This window comes from Ictidomys tridecemlineatus, chromosome 4 (assembly GCF_052094955.1).
Source record: "Ictidomys tridecemlineatus isolate mIctTri1 chromosome 4, mIctTri1.hap1, whole genome shotgun sequence".
Taxonomy (NCBI): Eukaryota; Metazoa; Chordata; class Mammalia; order Rodentia; family Sciuridae; genus Ictidomys; species Ictidomys tridecemlineatus.
This window is the reverse complement of record NC_135480.1, coordinates 18,982,305-19,008,914: the sequence shown is the minus strand read 5'-3', so window position 1 is coordinate 19,008,914 and position 26,610 is coordinate 18,982,305. Positions and strand designations below refer to the sequence as shown.

The 26,610-nt window shown below is 46.5% G+C and overlaps 1 protein-coding gene across 3 annotated transcripts in view; it reads left to right on the top strand.

Moving 5' to 3' along the window:
* Nucleotides 1-9,934: 9,934 nt before the first annotated feature.
* Nucleotides 9,935-26,610, top strand: part of Ptprj (protein tyrosine phosphatase receptor type J) — a 180,847-nt gene continuing 164,171 nt past the window's right edge. Inside the window, exon 1 of one of the 3 annotated variants that reach the window (XM_078046007.1) lies at nucleotides 9,935-10,406. In XM_078046007.1, the coding sequence (XP_077902133.1) occupies nucleotides 9,963-10,406 (444 nt within the window). In that variant the 5' untranslated portion in view covers nucleotides 9,935-9,962. Of the gene's footprint in view, nucleotides 10,407-10,874; nucleotides 11,027-26,610 lie in introns of those variants that run through there. The other 2 variants (XM_078046008.1, XM_078046009.1) reach the window with 2 other exon arrangements.

Sequence of the window (26,610 nt, the reverse complement as noted above, 5' to 3'; positions counted from 1 at the left end):
TGTATCAGGTTCTTTTCTAGGGGCTGGAGAAACAGTAGTGCTCCTTCTGGGGTAAAGATGACATCATCATCATCATTATTCCTTCCGCCTCCTTTTTTTTTTTCTTTTTTTTTTTTTGGTGAGACAGCGTCTTATTATGTTGCTCAGGCTGGTCTCCAACTCATGGGCTCAAGTGATCTTCCTGTCTCAGCTCCCCTGGGACTATAGGTACATACCACCAAGTGTTGCCTCCAGAGACCCTGGATTGGTTTCCATTCCCAACTGCAATATGTGAGTCTCCTGTGACCCATCCCTGCATTGTCCTTAAGAGCCAGCTCCAGACAGCCTCTGCAGGGAGGTGCCCTACAGTATGTTGGGCCTCTATTCCCTGCTCAGCTTCTCCCCTCCTTCTAGGTCTTTCCTTGGCCTCACACCCTTTCAGTCTAGCTACATTTTGCACTGTCTGACTCTGGCTCACTGACCCTGGCTTCCTGTTTGGCTGTGAATAGGTCTTCAATTTTGCGGTTCCCTGCAGATATCCCCATGCAGTGCTCCCCACAGAGTCAGCTGCCACACAGTTGCCCCCAAATAGAGGGCTCAGATAACCACCAAGAAAGAAGCAGGCTGGAGTCTGGGGCTCCCATGGCTGAAGGTTTTATCTTTCTTTTGTCTTTTTGTCCAATGTCATCAATACCCTCAGGAACCAATCAGAGGTCTCCCTTGAAACACATGCAAGAGGCCCAGCCATAACTGGAATTGACTCTCACCTTTGGCTTAAGTCTTTTTAGAACAGCAGGGACATCCCTTGGCTTTCCAAAGATGTGTGTGACGTAAGGCAGCCTTGTTTAAGGAAAGCGGGAATGGAGGGACCAGTAGTCCTATGCAAAGAGTAGTGTGTTCTAAGAGCCCAGAGGCCGGGATGGGAGCCCTGCTTCTGCATGTCGTGTGATCTTTGGGGTGTCTGCCAAGGTCAATGTCACCCCTGTCTGTGCATCTGCTCCCCAGTGCGGGTGATCTTTGATAGTCATTTTCATATAAAGTGACCCTGTCCTTTCAGCCACATTGATTGGACTAGAGGTGGGCCTTGAATACCAGCTGGGCCAATCAACTGGGATTTGAGATGGGCTAGGAATTGCTGTAAAAACCTGAAACAGAGGCGAAGATAAGGGGGGACAAGTGTACAGAGAAACAGAAAGGGGGGCTATGAGAGAGAAGCAGGAAACAGAAGTATATATAGAGAGATACCTGGCTGGGCTTCTGGTGGCTTTCTAATTCTTAATATGAGTTCTCCTGGTGACCCTGATTTGCTCTAGGGTCTCTGAGGCCCACCATTACCCTCATAATAAAGCCTCTATTTTTTTTTTCTTAAACTACCTTTGTAATCTACAAACAGGCAAACACAGATCTTATGTAAGGTGATGAACAGAGCTAAATGTCAATCCTAAGCCTCTGTGCCTCTGTTTCCTCGTCTTTAAGGATGGGAACAGTAACAGTGCCCGCTTCTCAGGGTTGTCCAGAGAGCCAAATGTATTGTTTGTAGGGCCACAAGCTGGTATCCATCTTGATTCATCAGAACCTATGTCCAACTGGTTAAAATATTTAGGCTGTCATCCTTGATTATATGTGAAAGAACTTTGTAAACTTTAAAATGGTATAAATTGTGTACGCATGTGTATACTTACATTTGTATGTTTCACTGCCCATCTCCTTCTCCATCCTCATCCTGACGTTTACTCTAAACTTCTACATGACCTTAGGCAAGTTTTTGTTCTTGTTTGAGCCTTCACTTATTCATCAGTAAATCGGGATCCAATGTATGACCTTTCAATTCCCTTCCAACCCTACAAGGCCAATGTGGAGTTGGCTGGCCAACACCTGGGTAGGCTCAGGCATGCAAAAAGCACACCTGCTTCTGGTTGGTGCTGAAGGGCAGGTGGCAGGGAGCCAGGGATCCTCCCAGATAGCAAGTGCCAGGATGAGTGAGAGTCAGGTAGGACCCTTCACTGTTCTGCCCTGTTCAGATTGATGGTTCTGCAATGTGATGTCTTGCTCCAGGCAAAACAAGCCTCCAGATTTGTCATTGTGTCAGCAGGGACAAGAGAAAGGCAAGTCTGGCTTTGCCAGAAAAACCAAGACCCCTGGGACACCTGCTGTAGCCTCGCCTGTACCAGGATCAACAGCTGGTCTGCAAGCTCCTCTCTGCCAGATTTCTCAGCTTAGGATGACGGCCAAGTCAGCCAAGTGAGAACCAGGACCAGGATCAGCCCAGCCCAGCTTGCTTTTCCAGGGCCCAGAGGCTCCAAAATTGCTTCATATTCTGTGTGTCTTTGGTGACTGCAAATTTCAAGACTTGGCTCAGTCAAGCATACTGACATTTATGAACAGCCCATAAATTAATGGAGGTCAATTGAGAAGGGCTAGAATGAGGGAGATCTCATTTTTCTTCCCTGCTAGTCACACAGAGCAGAGAGATGGCAGAACAGAGCCTTACTGTTAAAGCATTGCTGATTTCTAGGGACAGCCGAGTTACCATTTGCAAGTGACTTTAACTCCCTGATCCTCCATCGTCTTATGTGCAGGGTGAATTGAATGCGATCCAAGGGTTCATTATCATATTCCTTTGCACAGTCTCCTGAAGTTCAGAATGATAAAGCCTGAGAGCAGCAACAACAGCAGTAGCCTTAGAAGAGTGGACATAAGGACCAGGGGAAAAATGTCCAGTGAAAATTTCAGCAGTAGATGACTAAAAATTGAAGGAGGTTAGGAATTTGTCTCTATCTCCCTAAAAATGTTCATTTACCATATGCATCCAAGGAAATCAGAAATATCTGTATCATGCTGCCCTTGGCAAGAGGCTGAAAGTTAGAGGGCCATGCTCTGAGTGGGGAAGAAGTTCTGCAGAGGGACTTCCTTAGACTAGGAATGCTGGTCCTGGGGAGTGGCTCATGTCATGAACATAAACTTGAGCTTATGGATCTGTGTGTCTTTGAACAAGTTACTTAAAGCGTGCGTACTTTGGTCTCTCGTGAAATAAGGATCAAGATGTGCCTATGGTGTAGGGTTGGGGTTAGTGGTAAATGAGATAAAGTACATAAGTAGCTTGCTTAGAGCCTAGTACACAGTAAATTGCTGATGATAGCTTTTGACCCTCTCCCTATCTTATAGTTTAGAAGAAAGTAAATGGAAAATCCCTAAAGTATTTTTTTTTAAGAGAGAGAGAGAGAGAGAGAGAGAGAGAGAGAGAGAATTTTTAATATTTATTTTTTAGTTTTCAGCGGACACAACATCTTTGTTTGTATGTGGTGCTGAGGATGGAACCCGGGCCGCACGCATGCCAGGCAAGCTCGCTACCGCTTGAGCCACATCCCCAGCCCTAAAGTATTTTTCTTATACTTGATAGTCCAGGCCTTTCCATTTATTTTTAAATTTTTTTTTTTTTTGCTTCATAGAAAAAAAAATGCATCCAGAACAAACTTGAGAGTATTTTGTCTAAGTGGGTGGAGGAAGGTAATGCATCCGAGTTACCTGTGTCTGCTTTAGTGCAGATTCCTGAGCTCTAACCCACTAAGTCTAAGGCCCCAGGAAGAAGCATGCTGACTAAACCCACTGATAGAGGCTGAGAGCCACACTCAGGCAGCACGCTGCCCTGCACCCTATAGACTAGGCTAGTTCTCCTTTGATATTCATGGAAATTTACTGGAGAGGTTATAAATAAATAAATAAAGGTCCATCAACAGCTAAAAAATATTTTTTTAAAAAATGTGGATTCTCATTCTAGGTCTGGGGCGGGGCCAGAAATATTGCCTTTCCAATAAGTTCGCAGGGGAGGTCCAAGCCTCATCTGGTGACCCCGCTTCAATAGCAAGGTTTCAGAGGTTCTTTGTAGTGGTTCTGTGATGTTCCCAGACATTTCCACCTCTGTTTGAGGGGTGGATGGTACAACTGTACTTCTCAGCTTCTTTGTGTTGGGTGGGTCCATCTGACTGGTTCTGGCTAATGAGCTGTGAGTAAAAGAGATGAGTGTCGCTGGACATGGTGGTGCATGCCTGTAATCACCCCCACTCCATTTCCCCCTATCTTTCTCCTTTTTTTCCCCCCATGCTGGGATGGGAACCCTGGGCCTCTTGCCTGTTAAGTAAGTGTCACACCAATGAGCTCCACCTCGGATTCTCCTACCATTATCTCACTTAATTGCCAACCAAGTCTCTCTAGACAGGTACTGTTAGTATTTTTATTTCACATAAGTTTTGAGTCCAACCATTTCAGCTTAGAGGGGAAGGGGAAGAATGATATGAGTGTCATCACAAAGCACAGTCTTAAATTATTAAATTGCTGTATTTTTTTTTTTACTCTGTTAGCTTTCAATCAATGTGATAAAATACTTGAGATAATCAACTTATAAGAAGGAAAGGTTTATTTTGGTTTATGGTTTTAGAACTTTCAGTCAATGCTTCCTTAGTCTTGTTGCTTTGGGGCTGTGGTAGAATGGTGCAAGTCTATAGTGGAAGAAATATGTTCATATCATGTTGGCTGACAAGCAAAGAGAGACAGAGAGGGAAAGGGAATTCCAATATCCCCCTTAAGAGTATCCCAATGACCTGACTTCCTTCCATTTGGCTCCACCTCCTAAAGGTTCCACCACCTCCTCAGAACACCACAAGTGGTGACCAATCCTTTAGCATGTGGGCCTTTGGGAGAGGTTTAAGATTCAAACTGTAACAAAGACCCTTCTCTCCAAAGCTTTCTGTTTCTTTGCTGCAACAGTTGTCAATGTGCCTGCAGATAGATCCTGGAGTGAGGGAGGACAACATGAAACACACCCCTTAGCTGACCTGTGCGGACATGTAGTGAGAACAACATGTATGTTTTCTTCAGTCATTGAGATTTGGGGGTAGTTTGTTACTGCATCATAACCTGACCCATCCTGACCGATATGTCAAACTAGAGTGATTTCTCTGTGATCTGACACCTAAGTTAATGAAGTCTTAAGGCTCTGACTTCTAATCTTCTTTACTCTGCAACAATGATTGTGTCTTTACTACCTGAGTCTCCTGAGATAATGCGCCAGGTACTTCACATGTGTCATTCACTTTCATCTTCACAACTATTTGAGGAAATGGAGGCCAAAGTTGTACAGTGAGTATATGGGATTTGAGTGTGTGACCATCTGATCCAAAGCACGTATTCTCCCTAACACACCATCTGCGTCAGATCCTCCAAGAAGATACTTTAATAACTGCAAACATGTCCATAGTATTTACTTTACTCCAGGGAGTATTATAACTGCTTCAACTATTTTAAAACATATAATAATCCTATGAGTTAAATATTATCAAAATCTATATCCTCATTTATAGATAAGGATATTGATGCATGGAGAATTTATATAATTTGTCTAGGGCCACAGAGCTAAGGGGCAGGACTAAGATTTGAACCAAGCAATTGATTACATGATAAGAGTCGATTATTGTACCTACTATGCTTGATTCCTAAGGGAAAAGTTCATGCATGTATCTATGTAACATGATGTATACACACACACACACACAAATGTGTATATATCATTTATATATAATTTAACTGTATATCGTATATAATTTATGTTTGCTTTTTCAGATTGCCAGTTACTTCTTCCCTACCAGCTATTGTCCCAAGTTAATTTCTTAGCCTGACTATAGGGACTCAGGTGTTCTATACAACCAGCACAATGTGATGAGGAATTTTTTTTCAATCTGAAAACAAAAAGAGAACATGGCTTTTCAAATTGAAAACAATTAGTTTATTTTTAACAGGCCTGGAAGGACCCAGCTGCCCAGGAGCCTGGGCCTCACGCTCCCTGGCCTCTTCTTGTCTTTACACCTCTCAGCCCTTTCTTTCTTTGTTTGAGGTGATATTTCTGCTGTAAGCTTGACTGCCTCCTGCCCCCTGCCTGCCACTTCTGGGCTTTGTGCACGAGGTGCTGTTCTCAAGCCCTGGACAAAAGCTCCTTGTCCCCTAGGCCCCTGTCTCCTTGTTACACATTGCCCCTTTCCAGGTACCTAAGACCCTGGGTTCTGCGTCCATTTTGCCAGAACCGGGAGCTTGATGTGGGTCCCAGCTGCTCTGGAGGTGGGCCGGGAGCACAGAAGCCAGTGGGCTCATCACTGTGGGTGTCTGCCATGGAAGGAGTGGGGATCCTTGAAGGCCACAGCTCTGTCACTGTGCACCCCAGACCCTGAGGTGGCTGCAATAGGCTTTTTAAAAATGTCTTTCTTTTTTTTCTTGCATTGAAAAAAATCTATCACATGCAACTGTGTCTTTGGAACGAGAGAGAGAGAGAGAGAGAGAGAGAGAGAGAGAGAGAGAGAAATGAGGGAAATGTTTAATGTTGCAAGTGCTTGACATCAGAAACAAAAAAAGATTTCTAAGGCACTCCCAGGCCCTGTGCATGGGCAGGTGATTAAGGGCCTTTTTAGGGAGGAACTGAGGTCTAGTGGACAAACATGGAGTTCTAACCACAGCCCAGTTATTAGTCCACGGGAAACATCCTGTTACTATTATAAAGATGAAGTGCTATTTTTTTTTTTTTTAAATAACTTTCTAAAAGTCTCCCTTTCCATTCTGATTCAGTTCAAGTCTGTGAGGCAGGAAGGTCTCAGGGCAGCCATGCCTGCAACATTAGCTAATCAGACTCTCAAGAAACATTCCATTCCGCTTAGGAGGGCTTTGGAGAATGGTTTGCTCATGGTGGCTTTTAAAATAAACGGAGGGTTGCCAGGCTGAATGGACTCCCTGAGGGGCTGGTGACCTGGCTCTAGGCCGGTGCCCAGCAGGCTTGCCTCCTGGTGGATGGTGGACCTGTCATTAAACATGGTTGCCTTGCCTATGCCCAGTTCTTGTGGGATGAAATGTAAAGTCTTGTATTCTGTCCCTAGCCATTTTACAGTTGGAGAAACATGCCCAAGAGAGTAATAATAAAATATATAATAATAAGACAGTGTATAGAGTGCTTTATATTACCTCTTCTGCAAACATCAAGGGAAAAGGCACCATGGCATAGTGACAAGATTCAGTTTCAGATCCTGGTTTTGCCACTCCAAAGCTGTGCAACTTTGTGTAACTAAACCTCTCTGAGACTAAGTTTCCTTCTTTGTAAAATATTGACAATGATACTGGTTCTATAAGGATAATGGATATAAGTTTCCTGGATCAGTGCTTGTGCCTGGTAGGTATCTGATACATGATGTTTATTATTATTAGAGACACAATGTGGGCCAGTTGTAGGGTAAACAATGTTTTCTAATCATGCCTGACAGCAAGAATTACCTTGGGAGCAGGCTAAAATACAGATTCCCAGGCTCCACCCTTTGCAGTGTAAGGAAAGACATTGGAATGTCACCAGTGCTGGTGACTCTGATCAGGCAATTTTGGAATGCATCCAGGAATCATCCACCCACTCTCTTAGTCTGACCCTTTTGTTTCTTATCTTCTGACCCTACATCCAGTAAAGCTTTACCCTTTGTGTGAAAGGGATATGGCTAAAAGGTCAAGTATCATTATATTGTATAATCTCAAGGTGAATGTAACCTATACTTTGAATAGATTTATTCCTGAAAAGTTGTTTGCAGATGGGATTTGCTGTATGTATGTGAAAACGACCTATTTATTGTCTTAATTTGCTATTCAAAGAAATGCACTTAATTTAATGACATAAATATTATTTGATTGACTACCATGTGTTGGAAACACACATCAACAAGATGCAGGCCCTGTCTTCAGGGGGCTTACTTGGAGTTTAGTGAGGAAGGCAGATAAATAAGCAGAATATTACAAAACCATGGTTAGATAAGGTTAAGCACAGGGAGCTACGGGTATGTGGAGGGGGACGTGTACCCAAAACAAAAAGGTAAGTTTTAAGGATAGATTTATAATCTGGAATCTAGTCTCGAAACCTTTTGCAAAGGGAATAATCCTTTCTCAATTTTTCTCTGAAACAATCAACGGTCACATCATGATTCCCCTGGATTCATTTTTGCAACCTTGCATCTGCACTAAAGAGTGAGTTCCTGCTACCAGCAAAGCACTGAGTGACATATTGCAGGGCAACCAGGAACAACCAATTCCTGCCTTTATGAAGTTTATACTAATACTTACTTGGCCATGGGTCCAGTGTGATGTGTTTATGACTGGAGAGGTAGTTTATGATTCATGTCTTAACTCCCTTTACTGAAAAAGCTGTTTTTTTTCTGTTTTATCACTATGCAGTGGGGGAAATCCAGTTGGAGCTGACACTTAAGTACAGGCACGTATTTTATTCAGGAGAAAACCCAAGTGCATACAGGAGTTCACAGAGCTGTTTGCAGACCCAAGCCATGCATCTGCGGAGGCCAAGCTGGGTCTTTAGGGTCTCAGTAGGTCTGTGTCTGTGGTAGCATCAGACTTTCCTTTCCTCTGGGATTTTTGGACAAGAACACCTTTTAAACCACCTGTCTTTGCCTCAGAAGGGGGATGGAAATAGGGAGAAACAATTCCTGGTGAATTATGATATTCAACATTATGTTTAAATAAAAGCATGGGGTGTCAGTGGACATGTGTGGTCCCTTTACCTTTTGTGTTTGTATGTGTGACACTGGTGGGAACTGCTTCAACTCTAAGTGAAGATATGTAAGACAGGGAACCTACAATCCAAGGGGTACCTGGGGGTGGGTCTGGCATCTCATGGTCTGCACTTAGAATCCAGCTCCAACTCTTTATTCTGGTCTTTGAAGTCTCCCTAAGTATGAACCCTCAACCTCCCATTTTGGCTTATTAAAAGGCCTAGGCTGAAGCATCTGCCTTCCAGTTTTTGCCAAGTTGCTCCCACTTCTGGAGACACCATCCCCTCTATCTGCCTGGTGAAACCCAACCCAGCCTTCAAAGCCCAGCTCAGGTGTCACCTCTTCCACTGGATGGAATTAATCACTCCTCCCTAGCAGTCCTTCCTTTGGCCCTTTCTCTCATTACTTCTCCTTGGGCCAGTGGCTTAGCCTCCTCAGTTCCCTCCTTGGTGCATGGGCATAAACTGCTGACTCTTTTCAGATTAGACACCTTTTTAAAATGTGGTGAGAACTGCCAGAGAGCTAATGTATATTGAGGCCCTGTATCAGGCCTGCTCTTTAGGATTTTTTCCCAGTATCCCCACCACCCCCATTACCCCCCATGCTGGGGATGGGAACCCTGGGCCTCTTGCCTGTTAGGCAAGTGCCATAACACTGAACTACACTCCAGGATTCTCTTGACATTGTCTCACTTAATCGTCAGCCAAGTCTCTCTAGGCAGGTACTATTAGTATTTTTATTTCACACAATAGCAAAGGGGGTCCCCCGAGAGGTGAAATGTCTCTTCCTAGATCACAGAGCTAGTATTACTAGCACAGCCGGGTTTGCCATATGCAACAGTTGGGGTTCTAATCACTGGATGGAGTCCTGGCCCTCTCTGCTTCCATTGACCATGGACTGGGAGAGAACACAATATTCGGCGTGCCCCCTATAATTTTTGGGTTCACATATCCCCAAGCTCACCCACAATCCTGGCCTTGGCCAGACTGCTGTCTGGAAGCAGACCTGGTTGTGACCTCGGCAGGAGTCTCTTTAACATCTTGTGATCCATACCGGGGACCTTAGAGAAGATCCGAGGCTGGGGAGCCCATATCTCTCTCGGTACTGGCTCGTGGCGCTCTAGAGTGGAGCCGTGTCCCGGGTCCCAGGAATGCGGGAGAGCGGGGCGAAGGGCGGGCAAGGAGGGGGCGCTTCCTCTGCCCGCGGGAGGGGAGCCGCTAGGGCGCGCGCGGGGCACGCCGCCGCCCCCTCCTCGCCGCTCGCCGGCTCGGTAGGGGCGGGGGCAGCGAGGGGCCACGGTGTTCTGCAGCCGCCCGGCCGGGGCGGGAGGAAGCGATGAATATTCAGAGGGGGAGGGGGAAGAGAGGGGGCTGAGCGCTCGCCGCGGCTCCCTGCAGCCCGAGCCGCATGACGCGCGGAGGAGGCAGCCGGAGCAGCGGGAGCAGCGGGAGCAGGGATCCGGGCGCCGCGCGCTGGGGGTGGGCGCCACTCGCTCCGCCCCGAGAAGCCCCTGCACGCCCAGGGACGCGGCCCCCCCGCGGCAGCCGCGCCAGGCTCCGCCGTGTGGCCGCCGCCGCCGCGGCCGCTGCCATGTCCCCGGGGAAGCCCGGGGCGGGCGGAGCGGGGACGAGGCGGACCGGCTGGCGAAGAAGGAGGCGGAGGCGGCGGCTGGAGGCGGCGACAAGGGCGCCCGAGCTCGGGCACACGGCGGGGCCCGATTCGCGCGTCCCGGGCACGTTCCAGGGCGCGCAGGGCATGAAGCCGGAGGCGCGGGAGGCGCGGCCGCCCCCGCGCTCGCCGGGGCTGCGCTGGGCGCTGCCGCCGCTGCTGCTGCTGCTTCTCGTGGCCCAGGTAAGCCGCCGGGTGGGCCCGCGTGTGGGGGCAGGAGGACGGGGACGGCACTGGCATCCCCTGCACCTGCCTGGGTGTTCCCCTCCTGGGGGCTTTGGGGGAAGGTGGCAAGGGGTCCGGATCCTTGGAGCCCTCTTCCTTGGGCGGGCTTGTGGGGACCCTGGTTGGCCTCGCACGCCGGCGACCGAGCCCCTTCCTCAGCTGGCCGGTACCAGGGGGAGGGTGGGATCGGGGGCTGCAGGGTGCCCGTAACCGCTCTGTGGAAGCCCTCGCGCGGGTTCCGGGCGGTCACCGGCCCGGCCTTTCCTGGAGGTGGTCACATCTGGCCGGCGCGGGCCCGGCTCGCGCGCCGGAGGCGGCCGGAGGGGGCGTGTTTGCCGAGGGCTCTGCATGCAGAGCAGGGCCGGCCTGGCCAAGCCGCGGCCGACCTCCGACCTGGCCTGCAGGGGCCCAAGGGGCTGGGCTGAAGGGCAGCGGCGGCGGCCGGGCAGGGCCGGGCGCTGGGCAGCTGGGCGGTGGGCGAGGCCCCGGACCTCGGGGCCGAGGGCGCTGTTTCAGGGGGAAGTTCCCAGTCCTGGGAGAAGGTGGCCGGCCCTCTTCCCGTCATCTTTCCGAAGAAGGTGCTTTCAGGGCTCTCCAATTCGGGCTTTGTGGGCGCCAGCTTTCCTTTCCCTACCGCTTTTTTTCCCCCGTCACTTTTTAGATAATGCTGTGCCTGGCGTTTTGGTGACCGACCTTTCAGAAAGCGCTGTTTCCCCTTCGTGACATTTCCATAGGGAGTGAGGCAGGGCAGCTGGGGGACATTCCCGTTTTACAGATACGGAACCGAGGGAGAGAAGTGAAAGAGCGGAATCGCCGTCCGGGGCCGCGGGAGCTGAGCAAGCAGGTTCATGCTCACAGGCTTCTGGGAGCCTGCTAGAGCCTTGAACCCGCAGCGGCCAGGGGCCTGGTGGTGCCCCTGTTGTGCACTGTGCTAATGAAAATCTTGCTTGTTTTGGGCACCTACTATAGGGAGATGGAGTTTGAAAGCCGGGTAGAGAGCTGTTGGCTGTGGGTGGAACCTGGTTTCGGGGAAAACTTTTCATGCACAGATACAGAATTGTCTGAGGACGGAAACATACACCCTGGGGCAGCAATGTTGCCCAGCAGGCAGGACAGGAAGGGGGCTGGGGCCTGTTGGCCTTCCTAATCCTTAGTACCCAGAAGGTCATTCAGTTTCTTTTCCTCAGCAGATTTTGCACTGGTTCTCTTGATGGCCTGGGAGGTACTGTGATCTCATGCAGAGAATACCACACTGGATTAGGTGTCAGAAGACTAGGCATGAGAGTTGAACTTGTGGGCCTGGAGTGGTAGAGTGCTCACCTAGCAGGTGTGAGGCCCTGGGTTCTATCCTCAGCACCATATAAAAATAAACAAATAAAATAAAGGTATTGTGTCCAACTACAACTAAAAAATAAATATTTGAAAAAAAAAGAGTTGAACTTGCCTTCCCTACTCTTTCTAACCTCAGTTAATAGCAAGTGTAGAATGGATATAACACCAACTGTGTAGCCCAGTGTTTATGGGCAGTCTTCTCCCTGTCTCTCTAAGGAAATTTGAAGAAAAAAAATTGCCTCATATTTGAAGATCTCTTGTACCAAAGTTTATACTAAAGAAATATTCAAGCTTCATTTATATTTAGTTTAATTTGGTGCATACAGATTATTTACTTTTTTGTTTCAACCATGGTGGTTGCTAGCTGTGCTTTGAATCAGCAAAAAGTTTCTTGGGTAAATTTATTTCTTTCCCAATCCTTCCTTGTATTTCATTACTGTATTGCCACTCTCCACTCACCTTGTATTCAGATATTTCCTTCCTCTATGGTTTGTTCTGTAGAAACTCAAGAGAGTTCTCTTTATATTTCTCGTTTTTTGGTTATGTTATAATATAGGGCCTCTGAAAAAGCATCTTCAAAATTCACATTCAACGGTTCATTTTGGTATTGGACATTTCAGGGAATTATTGCATTTTTTGAGGTGACTCAGAGATGTCTTTGGAATTTGAAGATAGCTCGGAGCCCTCAAACTGCTTCGATGAGGTTTTTGAGGTCCAGAGGAGACAATGAACAGGCCAACGTCACCTGGCCAGATAGTACAGAAGCCAGGATTGGAACTTGGGTTGCCTGCCTATGCTTAGTATTTTTATAATGCTGTTTTGGTTGAGGTTTTCAGTTTGATCTTACTTTTAACCAGAGGCATGGTGCTGCGTCACTGTGTACTTCCCAAACTGTGAGTGTAAATTGAATTTAAAAAATCAAATCAGATTTGAGATATTTCTGCAGTTTGTTTGTTTAGGAAACAAGAGGGAAGGTATCTGACTGCCTCCCTAGTAGCTGATTGGTTCTGTGAGGCTTGGATTGTGTGTGCGTTAAAATGGAATCAACTGTAATGGGTTAAAAAAAATGGAGAAGTCATGGAAAAGAAGCAGCTCTGTTAGGACACTAATGAGAATGGGGTGTGGAAACTGGAAAACTGAGATGCCGGAAGACTCAGTACTTAGTAGGCCGGGAAAAGCAATTTTTGAGCCTGGCATCTCATTCCCCTTCTCTAAGACAGGAAGGACCATCAGAGATGATTCCAACATGAGGACTGTACTGGTTGCAGTGTCTGACTCCACCTATTTCTAGTAGCACTTTTGCACACTACTTTTGTGTGTATGTTTCAGGCAATGTGACAAATACATTCTCCCCACTTTTCCTCCTTCTCTTGAGATGTATTCCTGATAGATTTTTTTTTATGACATCAACTTGATAGTGTGCTGCTTTACAATGACAAAATAAAATGAAAAAGCTGGCCACTGATCACCAGTTTTGTTGGTCTTGCAATGTTTTGGTTTGTTTTTTTTTGCTTTCTTGTTTCCTGGTGAATAATAACTGTTTGGGTATATTATCTATTATAACTATTCCATAAGCCTGATTACTTACCTGCTTCTTTCAGAGTACAAAAAAAAAATATTTTGACTTCTCCATCACAGGCATGACTTTAAGTATTTTTGTTTTGCTTCAGAACAAGAACAGAAAAACAAATGGTTATGTTTTGTTTGCAGACAGTTTAAGAAAACAGAGCAAATTGGTTTATGGTTAGACTGTGACTTTGAGCTTACTTCAAGTTCAGCCCCATGATAAAGATAACCATGGAATACCCAAGCTTTCCTAAGCAGAGAGAATCCTGGCTCCTGAATGAGTAATTTCGGTCAGCAAGAAGCTATTTAGCTCCTCAAAATAATTTTTGCTTGGGTTGAGGCTGAGGTAGAGTTGCTGAATGAGTGTAGGCCAGGCCTGAGTTTAGCCAGTGCATCATAAGTAATTACTTCTTAGTTCATTCACTTCTTGGCCAAGGGAATTATTTTAAGTGCAGGATAAGATGCAATTTTCTGTGTATTTTCTCTAACATAATGCTACTGATAAATATTATAATTAATAGGTAACATTAGGTGTGGCAAGCACTGTTAGGGATTTTAAGGCATTATCTCATTTGACCATTTCAAAATGCTAAGAAGTCAACGCCGTTCATGTTCTCATTTTATCAGAGAGAAAACTAAGTTTCAGAACTTCCAAAGAGTCCTAAATAGTATGTGCAGGGCCAGGTCTGATGTGTCCGCTATCTCAGTTTACTGTCCTGCACTGTGAGAAGTCCTCTGTGTCAGGTTTTCAGCCGACTTTTGTGGCAGGAGTTAGCCTTGTGGTCCCTGAACCCTGATATAGGGGGGGGGGAGTCATTTTTGGTTCTTTGTGTCTCAGATCCTGTAGGGTGGATTCCATTTGTAACACAACAGCTCAAGTTGCCTTTTCTACTCAAGTTTCCTTGGAGCCTGAGTTTAAAAGGCAAGCCTGCCTTAGTGGAGACCTATTGGGGTCTGGAATGGGTTTAGGTTCTTGCTTGGACACTTAGTGATTGCATAAGCATAGGCAAGTCACTTAACCTCTGTGACTCTTCATTTCCTTATCTGGGAAATGGGACTAATACTTCCTGCTTCCCTGGGTGGTTGAGAGGATCAAATAAGATAGGAGAAGAACTGCCAAGTACAACCTAAAGTGCAATCCCATTGCTAGCTGTAGCTGCTGTGGGGGGTAAAGGGTGGGGGGATGGGGCTTCACGTCATTAGTTGACTTAACAAATATTTATCAAGTGTTTCCCTCAGAATGGTATGGAACAACTGTGGAGCATGCAAGATGAACCTAGCTCAATCACAGTACTTTTTTTTTTTTTTTTTTTCATTTCTGGGCCTTGTGCAGGTGAAGCACACACACTACCACTGAGATCCACTCCCAGCCCTACAGTACACTTTTTTAAATGCTAAGAATGATTTATTTTAGGGAGTATTAATAATAAAAAAATGTAAACTTCCCATCAAGCCCTTGATTTTATAGGTGGCATGAGGCTACGTGTGTGTCATGATAAATCAATTTGTTTAAATTTAATAAATAGTTGTTTAAAGAAAAAACAGTGAGTAAATAGTTACATATGTGTGATGTGGTTGTCACAAAATTATAAAGATGGTAAATCGCTTAATCTTGGGGGACAGGCGCTGAGCGGAAGTCAGGGTGAGGAACAAGAGCCTGCTCTCTCGCCGCTATCAGCGGCTAGGACATGAGATATAACTCACATCACACCCGGCTAACCAGTCACAGTTGTGACATTGGCTGTGAACGTGACATCCCTGTTGCACTGTCAGAGAATGGGCTGGCAGCACTGGATTTGCCAGAGGAGAAACCATGGTGATAAGAGGGGCAGAGAGTCCCTGAGTGGCGATCCCTTAAAGTGGCAGATAGCTCACACCGCAGAAGTCCACACAGTTTTGTTGCCACCTCTCAGAGCTGGCTTTCCAGCAGCTTTTTCTGTTGACCCGGGAGAGGACAGGAGCTGTAGGAAATTTGTTATTACTTCCTTATTAGTGACAGCTGTAGTCGTCCTATTGTTTGAGAATTTCCATGGCATGTAAATGCCTGGGTGAGGGGTGGTGGTAATGACACAGTGGACTGGGGTGGGGGGCGGGCTGGGGGGGGGATGGCGATCTGAAAGGGAAGTGGCCAGCTCCCACAGATCTAATTTTAAACATGCAAATAATTTTCAGTTCCACTTTTCCTTCTTCCTGTTAGAGGGAAGCTGTACCCTGCTGCCATTTCTGAGGCTTGGGCGGACAATGTCGTTATTATGTCACAAACTATCTGCTTCTTCAGGGCAGGAGTGGGGTGGTGTTTTTCTGGGTGCCCTGCGCCAGGACCCAACCTGGTGAATACTAAACGGAGCAGCAGTGTGCAGTTTAGAATGCGGCGGTGGGGGGAACAAGACCCATTACAGAGAATGTGAAAGGGAATAATCCTTTCCCCAGAGGAATGCATGTGCTTACAATTTTGTATTGGACTCCAGGAGTTTCATAGACTGGAGTTTTTTTCCTTCCCCCCTCAGGGTGCTGGATGGAACCCAGGGCCTCAGGCATGCTAGGCAAGTACTCTACCACTGAGCTCCACCCTTAGCCCCTCGACTCTTTAAAATAGCTCTTGAAGCCCAGGTTTAAACGCCCCAATCTAAAATATACAATAGCTCCCCCCCACACACTTATCTGTGGTTTTGCTTTCAGAGGTTTCAATTACCCATGGGAAACCGAGGTCTGAAATACTAAATACAAAAATTCTGTATTTTGAGAGGAGAGACCACATAACTTCTGTTGCTGCATATTGTTATAGTTGTAGTATTTTATTAGTTGTTAATACTCACCTTGCCTAATTGTGGAGTTAGACTTTATCCTAGGTATTCTATCTAGAGGAAAAAGCAGTCAGTCCTCTGAGGTTTCAGGCATTCACTGGGGGTCTTAGCTTTCATCCCTGTGGATAAGTGGGGAGCGGGGGCTGGGCTACTGTAAGGTTAGAAAAGTCAGTCCTCTTTAAAGGTGAATGTCCTTCTAGGAAAAAAAAAGAGTGTTTCTGTGTGGTGTACCGAAGCACTATATTCATCTAGGAAGTTACCTTGTAGAGCAGTTAAGTGCACATGCTCTGTACTTAGTGCACCCTGCCCTTCTCGCCCTCCCACATACTGGGGGTTGAACCCAGGGCCAGGCTGGAACTCTACCATTGAACCACATCCCCCGTTCTGTACTTAGCCTCTTAGTTTGTTCAGTTATTTTGGAGATTATATCGTGTTTGTGCCTATCCATCTGACTCATTCTTGTCAATGACTGGCTAGAATTCTGATGGGTAGATTACCATTGTTTATTGGATGGTTCTTCTGTTGATGGGCACCTAGTTGTTTTGGTGCTCCTCCTTTCCCCATGGCAAGTCCCTTCTGGGAAGAAGGTATTTGGTGCATGGTTCTTGTACTATCAGGAATGTCACCATTCAGTATATTTTCAGTGTTGCTGGGTTTGAAAATGCATGCATTTCAGAATTTGAGAGTTGTTGTTCAGTTGTCCTCCAGAATGTTGCTGTAGTTTGCCCCTGAACTCCTAGGTTTGGAGAGGCCTATTTCTCCACACTCTCACCTGGATTGAGGTTTGTTACATTTTTTTTTTTTTTTTTCAAGGGTGGGTACCAGGGATTGAACTCACGGGAACTCAACCACTGAGCCACATTCCCAGCCCTATTTTGTATTTTTTATTTAGAGACAGGGTCTCACTGAGCTGCTAAGTGCCTCACTTTTTTTTTAATATTTATTTTTTAGTTTTAGGTGGACACAACATCTTTATTTTATTTATTTTTTTACGTGGTGCTGAAGATCAAACCCAGTGCCTCACGTATGCTAGACGAGCACGCTACCACTTGAGCCACATCCCCAGCCCCCTGAGGCTGGCTTGAAACTCTTTGAATCCTCCTGCCTCAGCCTCGGAAGTGGCTGGGCTGGGATTACAGGCATGTGTCACTGCTCCTGGCGAGGTTTGTTACATTTTTAATGTGTTCAACTCTCTTGAGAGGTGAAAAATTCTATCATGTCAATTTAATTATATTTTAAAATTTGATTTAGTTGGATATCATTTCTTGTGTTAGGAGTCACTTACATAGCTTATTTTTTGGTTAGTTCCTTGTTCATTAAAAAAATTCTTTTTGTTATTAGTTTATACAAGCTCTTTGGAAATTAAGGAAGTCAGTTCTTTGACTCTCATTTGTGTTGCAAACATGTTTTTTCCCCCCTAATTTAGATGAAGTCCTTGTTCCCTAAACTCAGAGATAATAAGAGAGCATTAATTTGGAACCAGACTGCCTAGTTGGAGTCCTGGTTATTACCCAACTAGCTGTGTATTCTTGGGCAGGTGCCTTGACCTTTCTGATCTTTGGTGTTCCTATTCCTAAAATGCTAATAATAGTGGTACTTCTCACACAGGGTAGGTGGTAAGTTACTTGAGACCACATTTTCCTAAAATTCCTTGTAACTGGACATGGAATTATAAGAACAACATTTTAGAAAATGTTGAAATATCCTACTTACTCCAGAGATAGATTCTAAAGCTAGGGCAAGAGCCATAGTTATGAATTTGTTACAATTATGCTATAAAATCTAAATGCACAGTGGGTTATGTGCATTCTGTATACTTATATACCACACACAGACAAATGTATTACAATGTTATGTGAAAGACTGGAGATTTCTTGGGTATCACAAGATACCACAATTCAAGTTATATTGCTCTTTTGACAAATGTGTGTAATTTAATTAGTATAGGGTAAGTGACCACAGGAAGTGACTGAGGAATGGCCATGTGGTCCTAGCCCTAAAAGGAGCACAGGGATATTGACCGTGTGCCTTTAAAGTACAGGGTTCTCTTTGTGTTGGCTTGAGCATTTCTCTTTATCTTGTGACCTGGCCAGCTCTGGCCGTGGCCATCTCCTGTCACTGGGTACATTTTCTGTAGGGTCAAGAGGAGTTATTTTAAGCCACCAATGGAAAGCCTAAAGGCATAATCCTTGGCTTTAGTTGCGGGAGTTGGGAGGCTGCAGAGTCCGCTCTGACTGTGCCACCTGTTTCCTCGGGGCAGCGGAGTGATCCTGCATTTCCTGCTGCTGGCTCAGGGGCCATCGCCTTCTCAAGTGGCATGGGGTGGGGGTCTTCCTCCCCCAGGAGAGCAGACCTTGCTGCGGTCCTGCATGCCGGTGGTTTGGAGCGTGGAGGGAGTTGCCACCAGTGCTTAGTGGGTGGACTTTGGAGTCAGACTGCCCTGACTCCACCACCTCTAGCTCTGTGACCTTCAGCCAACTCTTAGAATGGGGACATCTATGTAATGGGGACATCTGTGTAATGGGGACAATAAGAATACCTACCCCATAGGACTGCTGTGATGGATTGAGGTGCTCAGCAAGATATAAACCCCCATCAGATAACGGGGGTGGCTGCTGTTTTACCGTTTTGCTGGGACACAGACACAAATTACTATTTAAAAATAATTAAAAACATGGGGCTGGGGTTGTGGCTCAGTGGTCGCTTGCCTAGTATGCGTGAGGCCCTGGGTTGGATTCTCAGCACCACATATAAATAAGTAAATAAAATAAAGGTCCATCAGCAACTAATAAAAATATTAAAAAAATTAAAAACAGTTTTTACTTTATAGTGTAGGGCCCTTGACCATCCGTGAGCCCACTCAGTCCTCACAGCGTCCCTGGGAGTTGTCATCGTTATTCCTGTTAGAGATGTGACTCAGAGGCTGTCAGCGATGCCCCTTTTCCAATGTCCACGTGCAGACAGATACCTGTCTTTTGCCCTGCACTAATGTGCATTTGTAGTGTAGCCCACTTTTAAGGATTATTCAGATTTATGGTTAGCTTTCAAGGGGTGGATCAGCTGTGTCCTCTAGTTTGGTCCCTACAGAATGACTAAGTTGAGCCATACAAAAATTCTGTATCCCTTTTTCATCCTCTGACTGTTGACAGTTTGTGTGGGTCCACTGTAATATACTCCAGGCAGTGTACTTGTAAAATGAAATTTGGAAATCAAAGGCAGTGTAAAAATCAAAGTTGTGGGTAAAGAAGTCAATTTGTTAAGTTTCGATCGGTATTAAAAAGAAGGCTAGAACAGAAGATGTCAGCGTTTCTGGTGAGCACTGTGCAGTGAGCACCCAGCCGGTGGGGGTGTGTGCATGTGCGAGCGGGTGCTGAGCAGCATATAAAGTGAATTTCAAAATCCCCAAGAAACCCAAAACAAAAAAGCAACTGGACATCACTGTCAAGGGGGTGAGGTGGTAGAAGGTGCTGGGGGTGAGGGAGGGGTGGAGGTGGATTCTATTTGCAGAGATAGTGAAAAGCCCGGTGAAGTCCCCAGTTGTGCTGGGCACCACCATGCAGGAGCTGGCCCTGGAGGACCGTGTTCTGGAGCCCTGCTTTAGACAGGAGTGGGCCAGCTGAGAGCTGAGGAGCCCTTAGCATCTGCCCTTCTGGAGACTTCTGGGGACCACTGCTGGCAGAACAGGCTGTTGGTCAGTGCTTGGTGTTCTGGCACGTGGGTTTGGTAGACAGCTACACTCACTGCCTGCTGTGTCGTGTGCTTTGATTGAGAACTTATGACCAGCACAGGGGAGCTGAGGCCTGAGAAGTCGCCACCACCCACTGGGTGAGCACAGGAGGCACAAACTGCTTGTCTGACCTCACAGTGCAGGCCTGACCCTCTGGCTGAGCTGCCCTCATTCCTGTGCTGATCTGCATCTGACAGAGTGGCCCCCTTGTGGGTGTCTGGGCACTGATAGCCCAGGGGGCTGGAGGAGCCTGAGCTCTGGTTGATTCCCTTCCCATAGGAGTCCTTTTTTCCTTGGGTACTGGGGATTGCACCCAGGAGTGCTGTTCCACTCTTCTACATTCCCAGCTCTTTTTATTTTTTATTTTGAGACAGGGTCTTGCTAAGTAGCTGAGGATCTCATTAAGTTGGCCAGGCTGGCCTCAAACTTGGGATCCTCCTGCCTCAGCCTCCTGAGTTGCTGGGATTACAGGCATGAGCTACTGCATCTGGCTGTACTTTTTTTTTTTTTTAATATAAACATTTTTTTTGAAGATACAGTAAATAAAAAAGAAAGTGGGGCTGGGGTTGTAGCTCAGTGGTAGAGAGCTTGCCTAGCACACGTGAGGCACTGGATTCAACCCTTGGCACCACATAAAAATAAATAAATAAAATAAAGGCATTGTGTCCATCTACAACTAAAAAAAAAATACTAAGAAAGAAAAAAAAAAAAACCCCAAAATGTAATGTTCTCACTCTCTCCAAGTTAACACCAAATACCTTTTGATGGGTAATCTTTGTCTTTTTTAATGCTTGTTCTGTATATACTAACATAGGATAGCCTCTCACACCTGCTTCATAACTTAAGATTTTTCATTTTATTATTTTTTTTAACAATTGGTGTAGATGTCTCCCTAGGGGTACCCCAGGAAGCCACAAGATAAACACAAGGCTTCTTCCTGAAAGGTCACTGTTACTCAGTGGAAAGTATTTTTAAATGGTTTTTGAAGTCAAACATGGACATATTATAGACTAGATATCAATTTTGCATCAGAATTTTTTTTTCTGCTGATATAGGAGACAACAAAGAAATCTCTACCTCACGGACCCTTGAGAGGCATGAGTAGCCCCTCTTCTGTCGTTCTCAGGGGCGAGGGGGCCCAGTTTGTGAAGGCATTTCCCCTTGCCAGGAGCTCTTCTTCTCTGGTTTCTCCCATTCCATTATATGCAGGTGCCTTAACTTACCTAATTAGTCCCAGGATTAGTCTTCAGTTTATTTCCAAAATTTCTTGCCATGAACATTATTTAGACGACTTTGTGAATAAATCTCTGGGCATATCTCTGGTGCTTCTCTGGTCTTAGGATAAATTGAGATAATAAAAACAACTACCATACACTGAATATTTATTCTGAATGGTGGTCAGCACTTTGCACACATTAACTCATTTAATCCTGTGGTCCGGTGTGGGAAGCCAGGGCTCAGAACCTCCGTCAGTTAACTGGGGTCTTCTTTGGGCCAAGGGGGATCTGGACAGGAGAGTCTGCAGGGGCCAGAACATGTCTGAGTCAGGAAGGACGTGGGGGATCATGGGATCTCCGCGTTCTCTCCGCGGGGATGGTTGCCTTCTTGTGGGGCGGTTGACCTGTTGACTTGCTGCTCAGAGTCATGATGTGGCAGCAGAGACATGCTTCCCAAAGCCACAGGACTCAAGAGTGTCTTTGCCATAGGATGTAGATCCCTGGAGCTGTGTGGTGTGATGAAGCCTTTCCAGTCCCAATAAACAGGATGACAATGGCATTGTGTAGGGGTCTTGGCCTTCCTATTGTGAATGAATTTGGATTTTATAGAGCTTGAAATTAGGCACAGATGAAATGACATCAGGACATCCCATAAAAAGAGGAACATGGGAAGGGACTGGGTGTTGGTGTCAGTAGAAGCGTGGACCCGAGTGCTTGCTCTTCACCTGCACCCTGTGATCTGCCACCTGCCCAGGCACTGCAGCCTTCAGAACCTGTCACCTCATCTGGAATTGGTAATATGTGGAATTGGTAACATTGGATTATGTGTGGGGGGGGTGTGTGTGTGAGAGGCACTCGATCCAGACTTGGCAGTTAGTAAGTCCTTTTCTGTTCCCTTTTTTAACACAACCCCTCCTGGCGTTGGGGCTGCAGAGTGGTGTGGAGGCCTGGCTCGGGTTGTCACGTACCCAGGGTGTGTTCAGACAACTTCTGGATGCCAAGGAGTGTCGTCTAGAGTGGTCGCTGAATTGTACTGTGTGGAGGGAAATTGTTGAGGACAGAGAGTAGCAGCTCTTATTTCAGATGGTGTGTTTGGGGTTGGGGGCAGGTTACAACGCTGACCCTTAGCCTGGGCCTGACCACAGAGTTTGTGCCCGGCTTTTGACTTCTTTGGGAAGATGTGCATGGATTGCTTATTTAACCTTGGCTCTTCTATGGGACCTGGCATTCAGGCTTTGCTGCCTTCCAACAGCATGGTTGGGCGAGTGGGAACGACTTCTTTTCCTTTAGCCCAGAGTTTCTAGACCTTGGCAGTGTTGCCATTGGGGCTGGGTTATTTGTTGATTTGGGTGATTATCCTGTGCTCTGTAGATGTTTAGCAGCATCCCTGGCTTCTACTTTCTGATACCAGTAGCATCCCCCAACACCCCCCCCCCCCCTTGACAACCCACAACTCTAGGTGTTGCCCCATGTCCCATGGTTGGGGGAGGGGTGCAGCCTTGGCGAGAACCATGCTCCAGAGACCCCCGGTGAGGATGGCCCATGCCCTGACTGTATGAAGTGGGACCAGCTGTCCTTTCACACCATGTGATCATCCTCGTGTCTGTACCTTACTTCCTCCCAGTGGGTCAGTACACCTCAACTAACAGGAGCATTGAATATGGGACAGATGCCAGGTAGTTGGGCTCAGAGAGGATTCCCCTCCGACCCCTCTGCCTGCCCAGTGAGTACTTTTTAGGGTTGGGAGGGGAGAGCAGGCACCCTCCCAGGAATCTCAGTGCCCTGTCCCTTCCTCTGCCACACGTCTCCCTGTGTTTCTAGCCTCAGTTTCCTTCTTGGTAAACTGGGAACAATGGTAGCTTTCCGCGCCTTGCCTGGGGTGGGAGAGGAAGCCTGTGTTAATGTGATACGGGTGGTGCTAAGCTCTGCTGCAGGGCATGTGGAGTTGAGAGGAAGGCTCGCAGCACTGGGAGCGTGAGGCCAGACGTGCCAAGTTCCACACGGGAGATAGGCCGGCAGTCAAAGGGAGATCCCATTACAAAGAGATTCACTGCCAAGTTCGCCTGCCCACCAGCTCCCTGGAGCAATTTTCAACTTTTAGAGTGTTCAGAAGCCTCAGGGCTTAAAATTAGAGAGCGTGCCTTGAGAGCCAGTGAGCGTGAGTGAGCGCAGTCAGAAGGAGAAACCCTCCTCAAGTCTTACGCCCGCCAGGGGCCAGTGAGGCTCTGTTGGCTTTCTGGAAACTCGGTGCTCACACAACTTATCAGGAACCAAAAGAGAGCTCCCAGATCAGCGTTGGACAGACCTGGCCAGGGCATCCCCCACACTTTGGCAGGTGGTTCCCGAATGTCCACTGAACTGTCATATATGATGTGCTTGGCTCCCATTTCTTCCTTACAGTTAATTGTGTCCATTCTAGAGATGAGGCCCAGAGAGGTGAGGGCAGTTGCCCAGGCCCTGGGTATGTGGCTATCTTGTAATCTCACTTCTGCTTTTTGATCAATAGTCACTTAATAGCTTTCAATGGCTGAATTTTCTCAGGTGCCAAATAGGGATCATAAACACCTGAGAAGATTGTGATCAGGATTCCATGAGAAAATGTATGTGAACTGCTGCATGGTGCCTGGCATTCAGAAATGCTCCATAAATGCCAGCTGCTACCATTATTATCATTTCAATTGCCAGTGACAGCAGAGAGCACCTGCTTTGATGAACTTTTCCAGGAATACGGACTGCTTTTCTGTGCTCTAATCTTACAGTTTGTATCAGGCCCCAGCTAGTAATGGTGCGGCTGCCAGGGGCAGGGATGGTGGGGCCAGGGGGACGTTTACCTGGAGAAGACAAAGAGGCTGAGATTCAGGAAATCAAGCAAAACCCACCCTCGGGGATGGAACATGTGATCTTATGGTCTGACCAGCCTCAAATGGGCTGAGCGCATTGCCAGGCAACTTGGAAGTTAATGATTGTTACTAAGATGATAGAAAGGAGCGTTGCCTCAAAGAATGTCAGAATTGAAAACGACTTTAGGGACATTAGGCTAGGAGAGACAAATGAGTTCTAGTTTGTCCATCTTCAAATGATTGATAGTGACTGCTTGGGCCCTGCAAAGAAGGGATTCTCAGACCTCTTGGGATGTCCTGGCTCAGCAGGAGAGCATGCTGGGATCCATTAGTGATGTCTGCTGTGGCCTTGGGAAAGGCACACATGCTGTTTGTTTGCTGACATTGGTTCCAGTTGAGGATACTGAAGCCTAAGACTTACCCTCTGGAGGGTCACCCAACAAGTCATAAAACCACAAAAATCTCTTGGAAAGGGTCCTTTGAAGAAGGTCTGATGCTTGAGTTTCATCTTTAGAAAAGACGAGAGTACTTTTTGCTTGACTGTCTTCAGCAAGGAGGGACCCCGCTTCTTCTTTTCTCTTTTTTTATTAGTGCATTAGAGTTATATGTAATGTTGGGGTTCATTTTGACACTGTCATACAACATGACATATAATTTGCTCCACTTCGTCCCTGTTACCTCTTAAGGCAGCATGTTCTGTGTTTAGGCAGCTTTCCAAGTTCACACTTACACCATCGAGGGGAAAGGCCTTCGAACCCCCCTTTGGTAGGTTCTTTCCAGCTGTGGCTGCACCTCAGGAGCTCTTGCTATAAAGTGCCAACTGGAGGCCCCCACCCCAGACCAAGACAATCTGGTATGAGGGTGGGTGGGGACACACCATTCCCAGTTGTGCTGTTTTATAAACTTCTCATGAGATGTTAATATGCAGCTCGGGTTGAGAACCACATAAGCCAAATCTCTGTTGGAAATAGAGACCCAGAAAGGGGGCATGATCGTTTAGGTTTTGGGGGGTTAGTGGCAAAGAGAAGGAAAATTTAGGGATAATAGGACCCTGGACCTTCCTCAGGTCTCAGCCGCACACTAGCTGCTCTTTCTCTCTGTGTCTTTGCAGAACTGGTGATTGAATCTGGTGCCTCGCACATGTTAGCAAGTGTTTTACCACCGAGCCACATCCCCAGCCCCATGGGCTAGGCTCTTTACTTTCTGACATGTTCTGGTCTCACAGTCAGCGTCATGTTATTCCACTGCTTCAGTCCCTCCATTGAGATCCAGCCGGTCGCCCACAAGACCCTGAACCTTCTATCTGAATGATCAGAGTCCTCCTCTCTCCCGACCTTATCTCATCCACCTGTGCCTTCTTCATGACTCGGTCACCTGTTAAAGCAGAGGTGTGGCCTCTCTCCCTTGGGCCTGGTTCTTGCTGCAGTGTTCTTCCACGGGTCCCCTGACCCCTTCTCATCAGGGTTCCTCTCTTTATCCTGCTTTACCTCCCGTTCTTACCACATTCTCTTTCTTTCTGGGTCCCCATGTCCTGGAGTATGACTTTCAGGAGGGTAGGGACCCTGTCTGGTTCCCTTCTGTCTAGATATTTGTAGAATGGATAAATTGAAGAACAATGACGTGAGCTGGTATTATCCCCAAGTTACTGTGGGCTAAACCACCTTTCAGTCCCATGTCACTTTGAATTAGCTCATAATTTTCTTACCTTTTGCAATGACAACCCTATATTTTTTTTTTGTGTGTGTATGTGTGTGTGTGGGTGGGGGGGGAGTGTGTCATAATAATTCTTGTGAGTGGATTTTAGCATGCTCTGCTAAAAAGAGCACAGAATATTACTGAATCTCTGAGCCTCAGTTTTTTTTTTTTGATATGCAGAAAAATAGAACCACAATAATTAACTGACGTTGACTGAATGCTTTCTATGTGCCAGGCACTGTACCGAGTGCTTTCTGCGTGTTTAATGAGTGAATCCTCATGGCAACCTAATGAGGTTGGTCTCTACTTGGTTTCATAGAAGAAAATGAGAGAGAACTGAAGCAACCTCCTGAGGTCACACAGCTGGTCAGTCCAGGAGACAGGATTGAAGCCTAGCCTACTTAGCTCTGCAGTTAGTGTTAGGAAATTGTGAACTCACGTCCAGACAGCCTGATGCAGGCAGGGAATACACCAGTAAGCCCAGTTGGTTTCTGACTGTAGTTACTGGCTGTTGTGGCTCCTGGCAACCCTTAATTTACTTTCTATTTCTATGAGTTTGCAGGTAGTGTTGCAGAGGCTCAGTAAACATTAGTTACCGTCACCCTTCCCACTTTGACATTTACTCTCGTGGTGACATTTAAGTTTTCTCACTGATTTGTTCTCAAGTTGGTGACAAAAGTATCAATTTCCTGTCGGTTGGAGGTGCTCACTTCTAGACTGAGCTTCAGTTGATCAGACTTCAGGGGCCATTCCAGGTGGCTGGGGCCTTGGTGTTCGGGGAGTGTGGGCAAATGAGTGCATTTTCCCTTTCAAAAACATTTCTGCCTCAAATATTTATTAAGTGACTACTTTGTGCCAGTTATTGTGACTATAACCAATAAAACATTTTCAAACATTAAGTTGCTGTCCGTCACCCCCACTTCTGTAAGTTCTGTATTTTTCCGTGACCTGTTACCTGGATGCTTTTCTTGGTTGTGACTA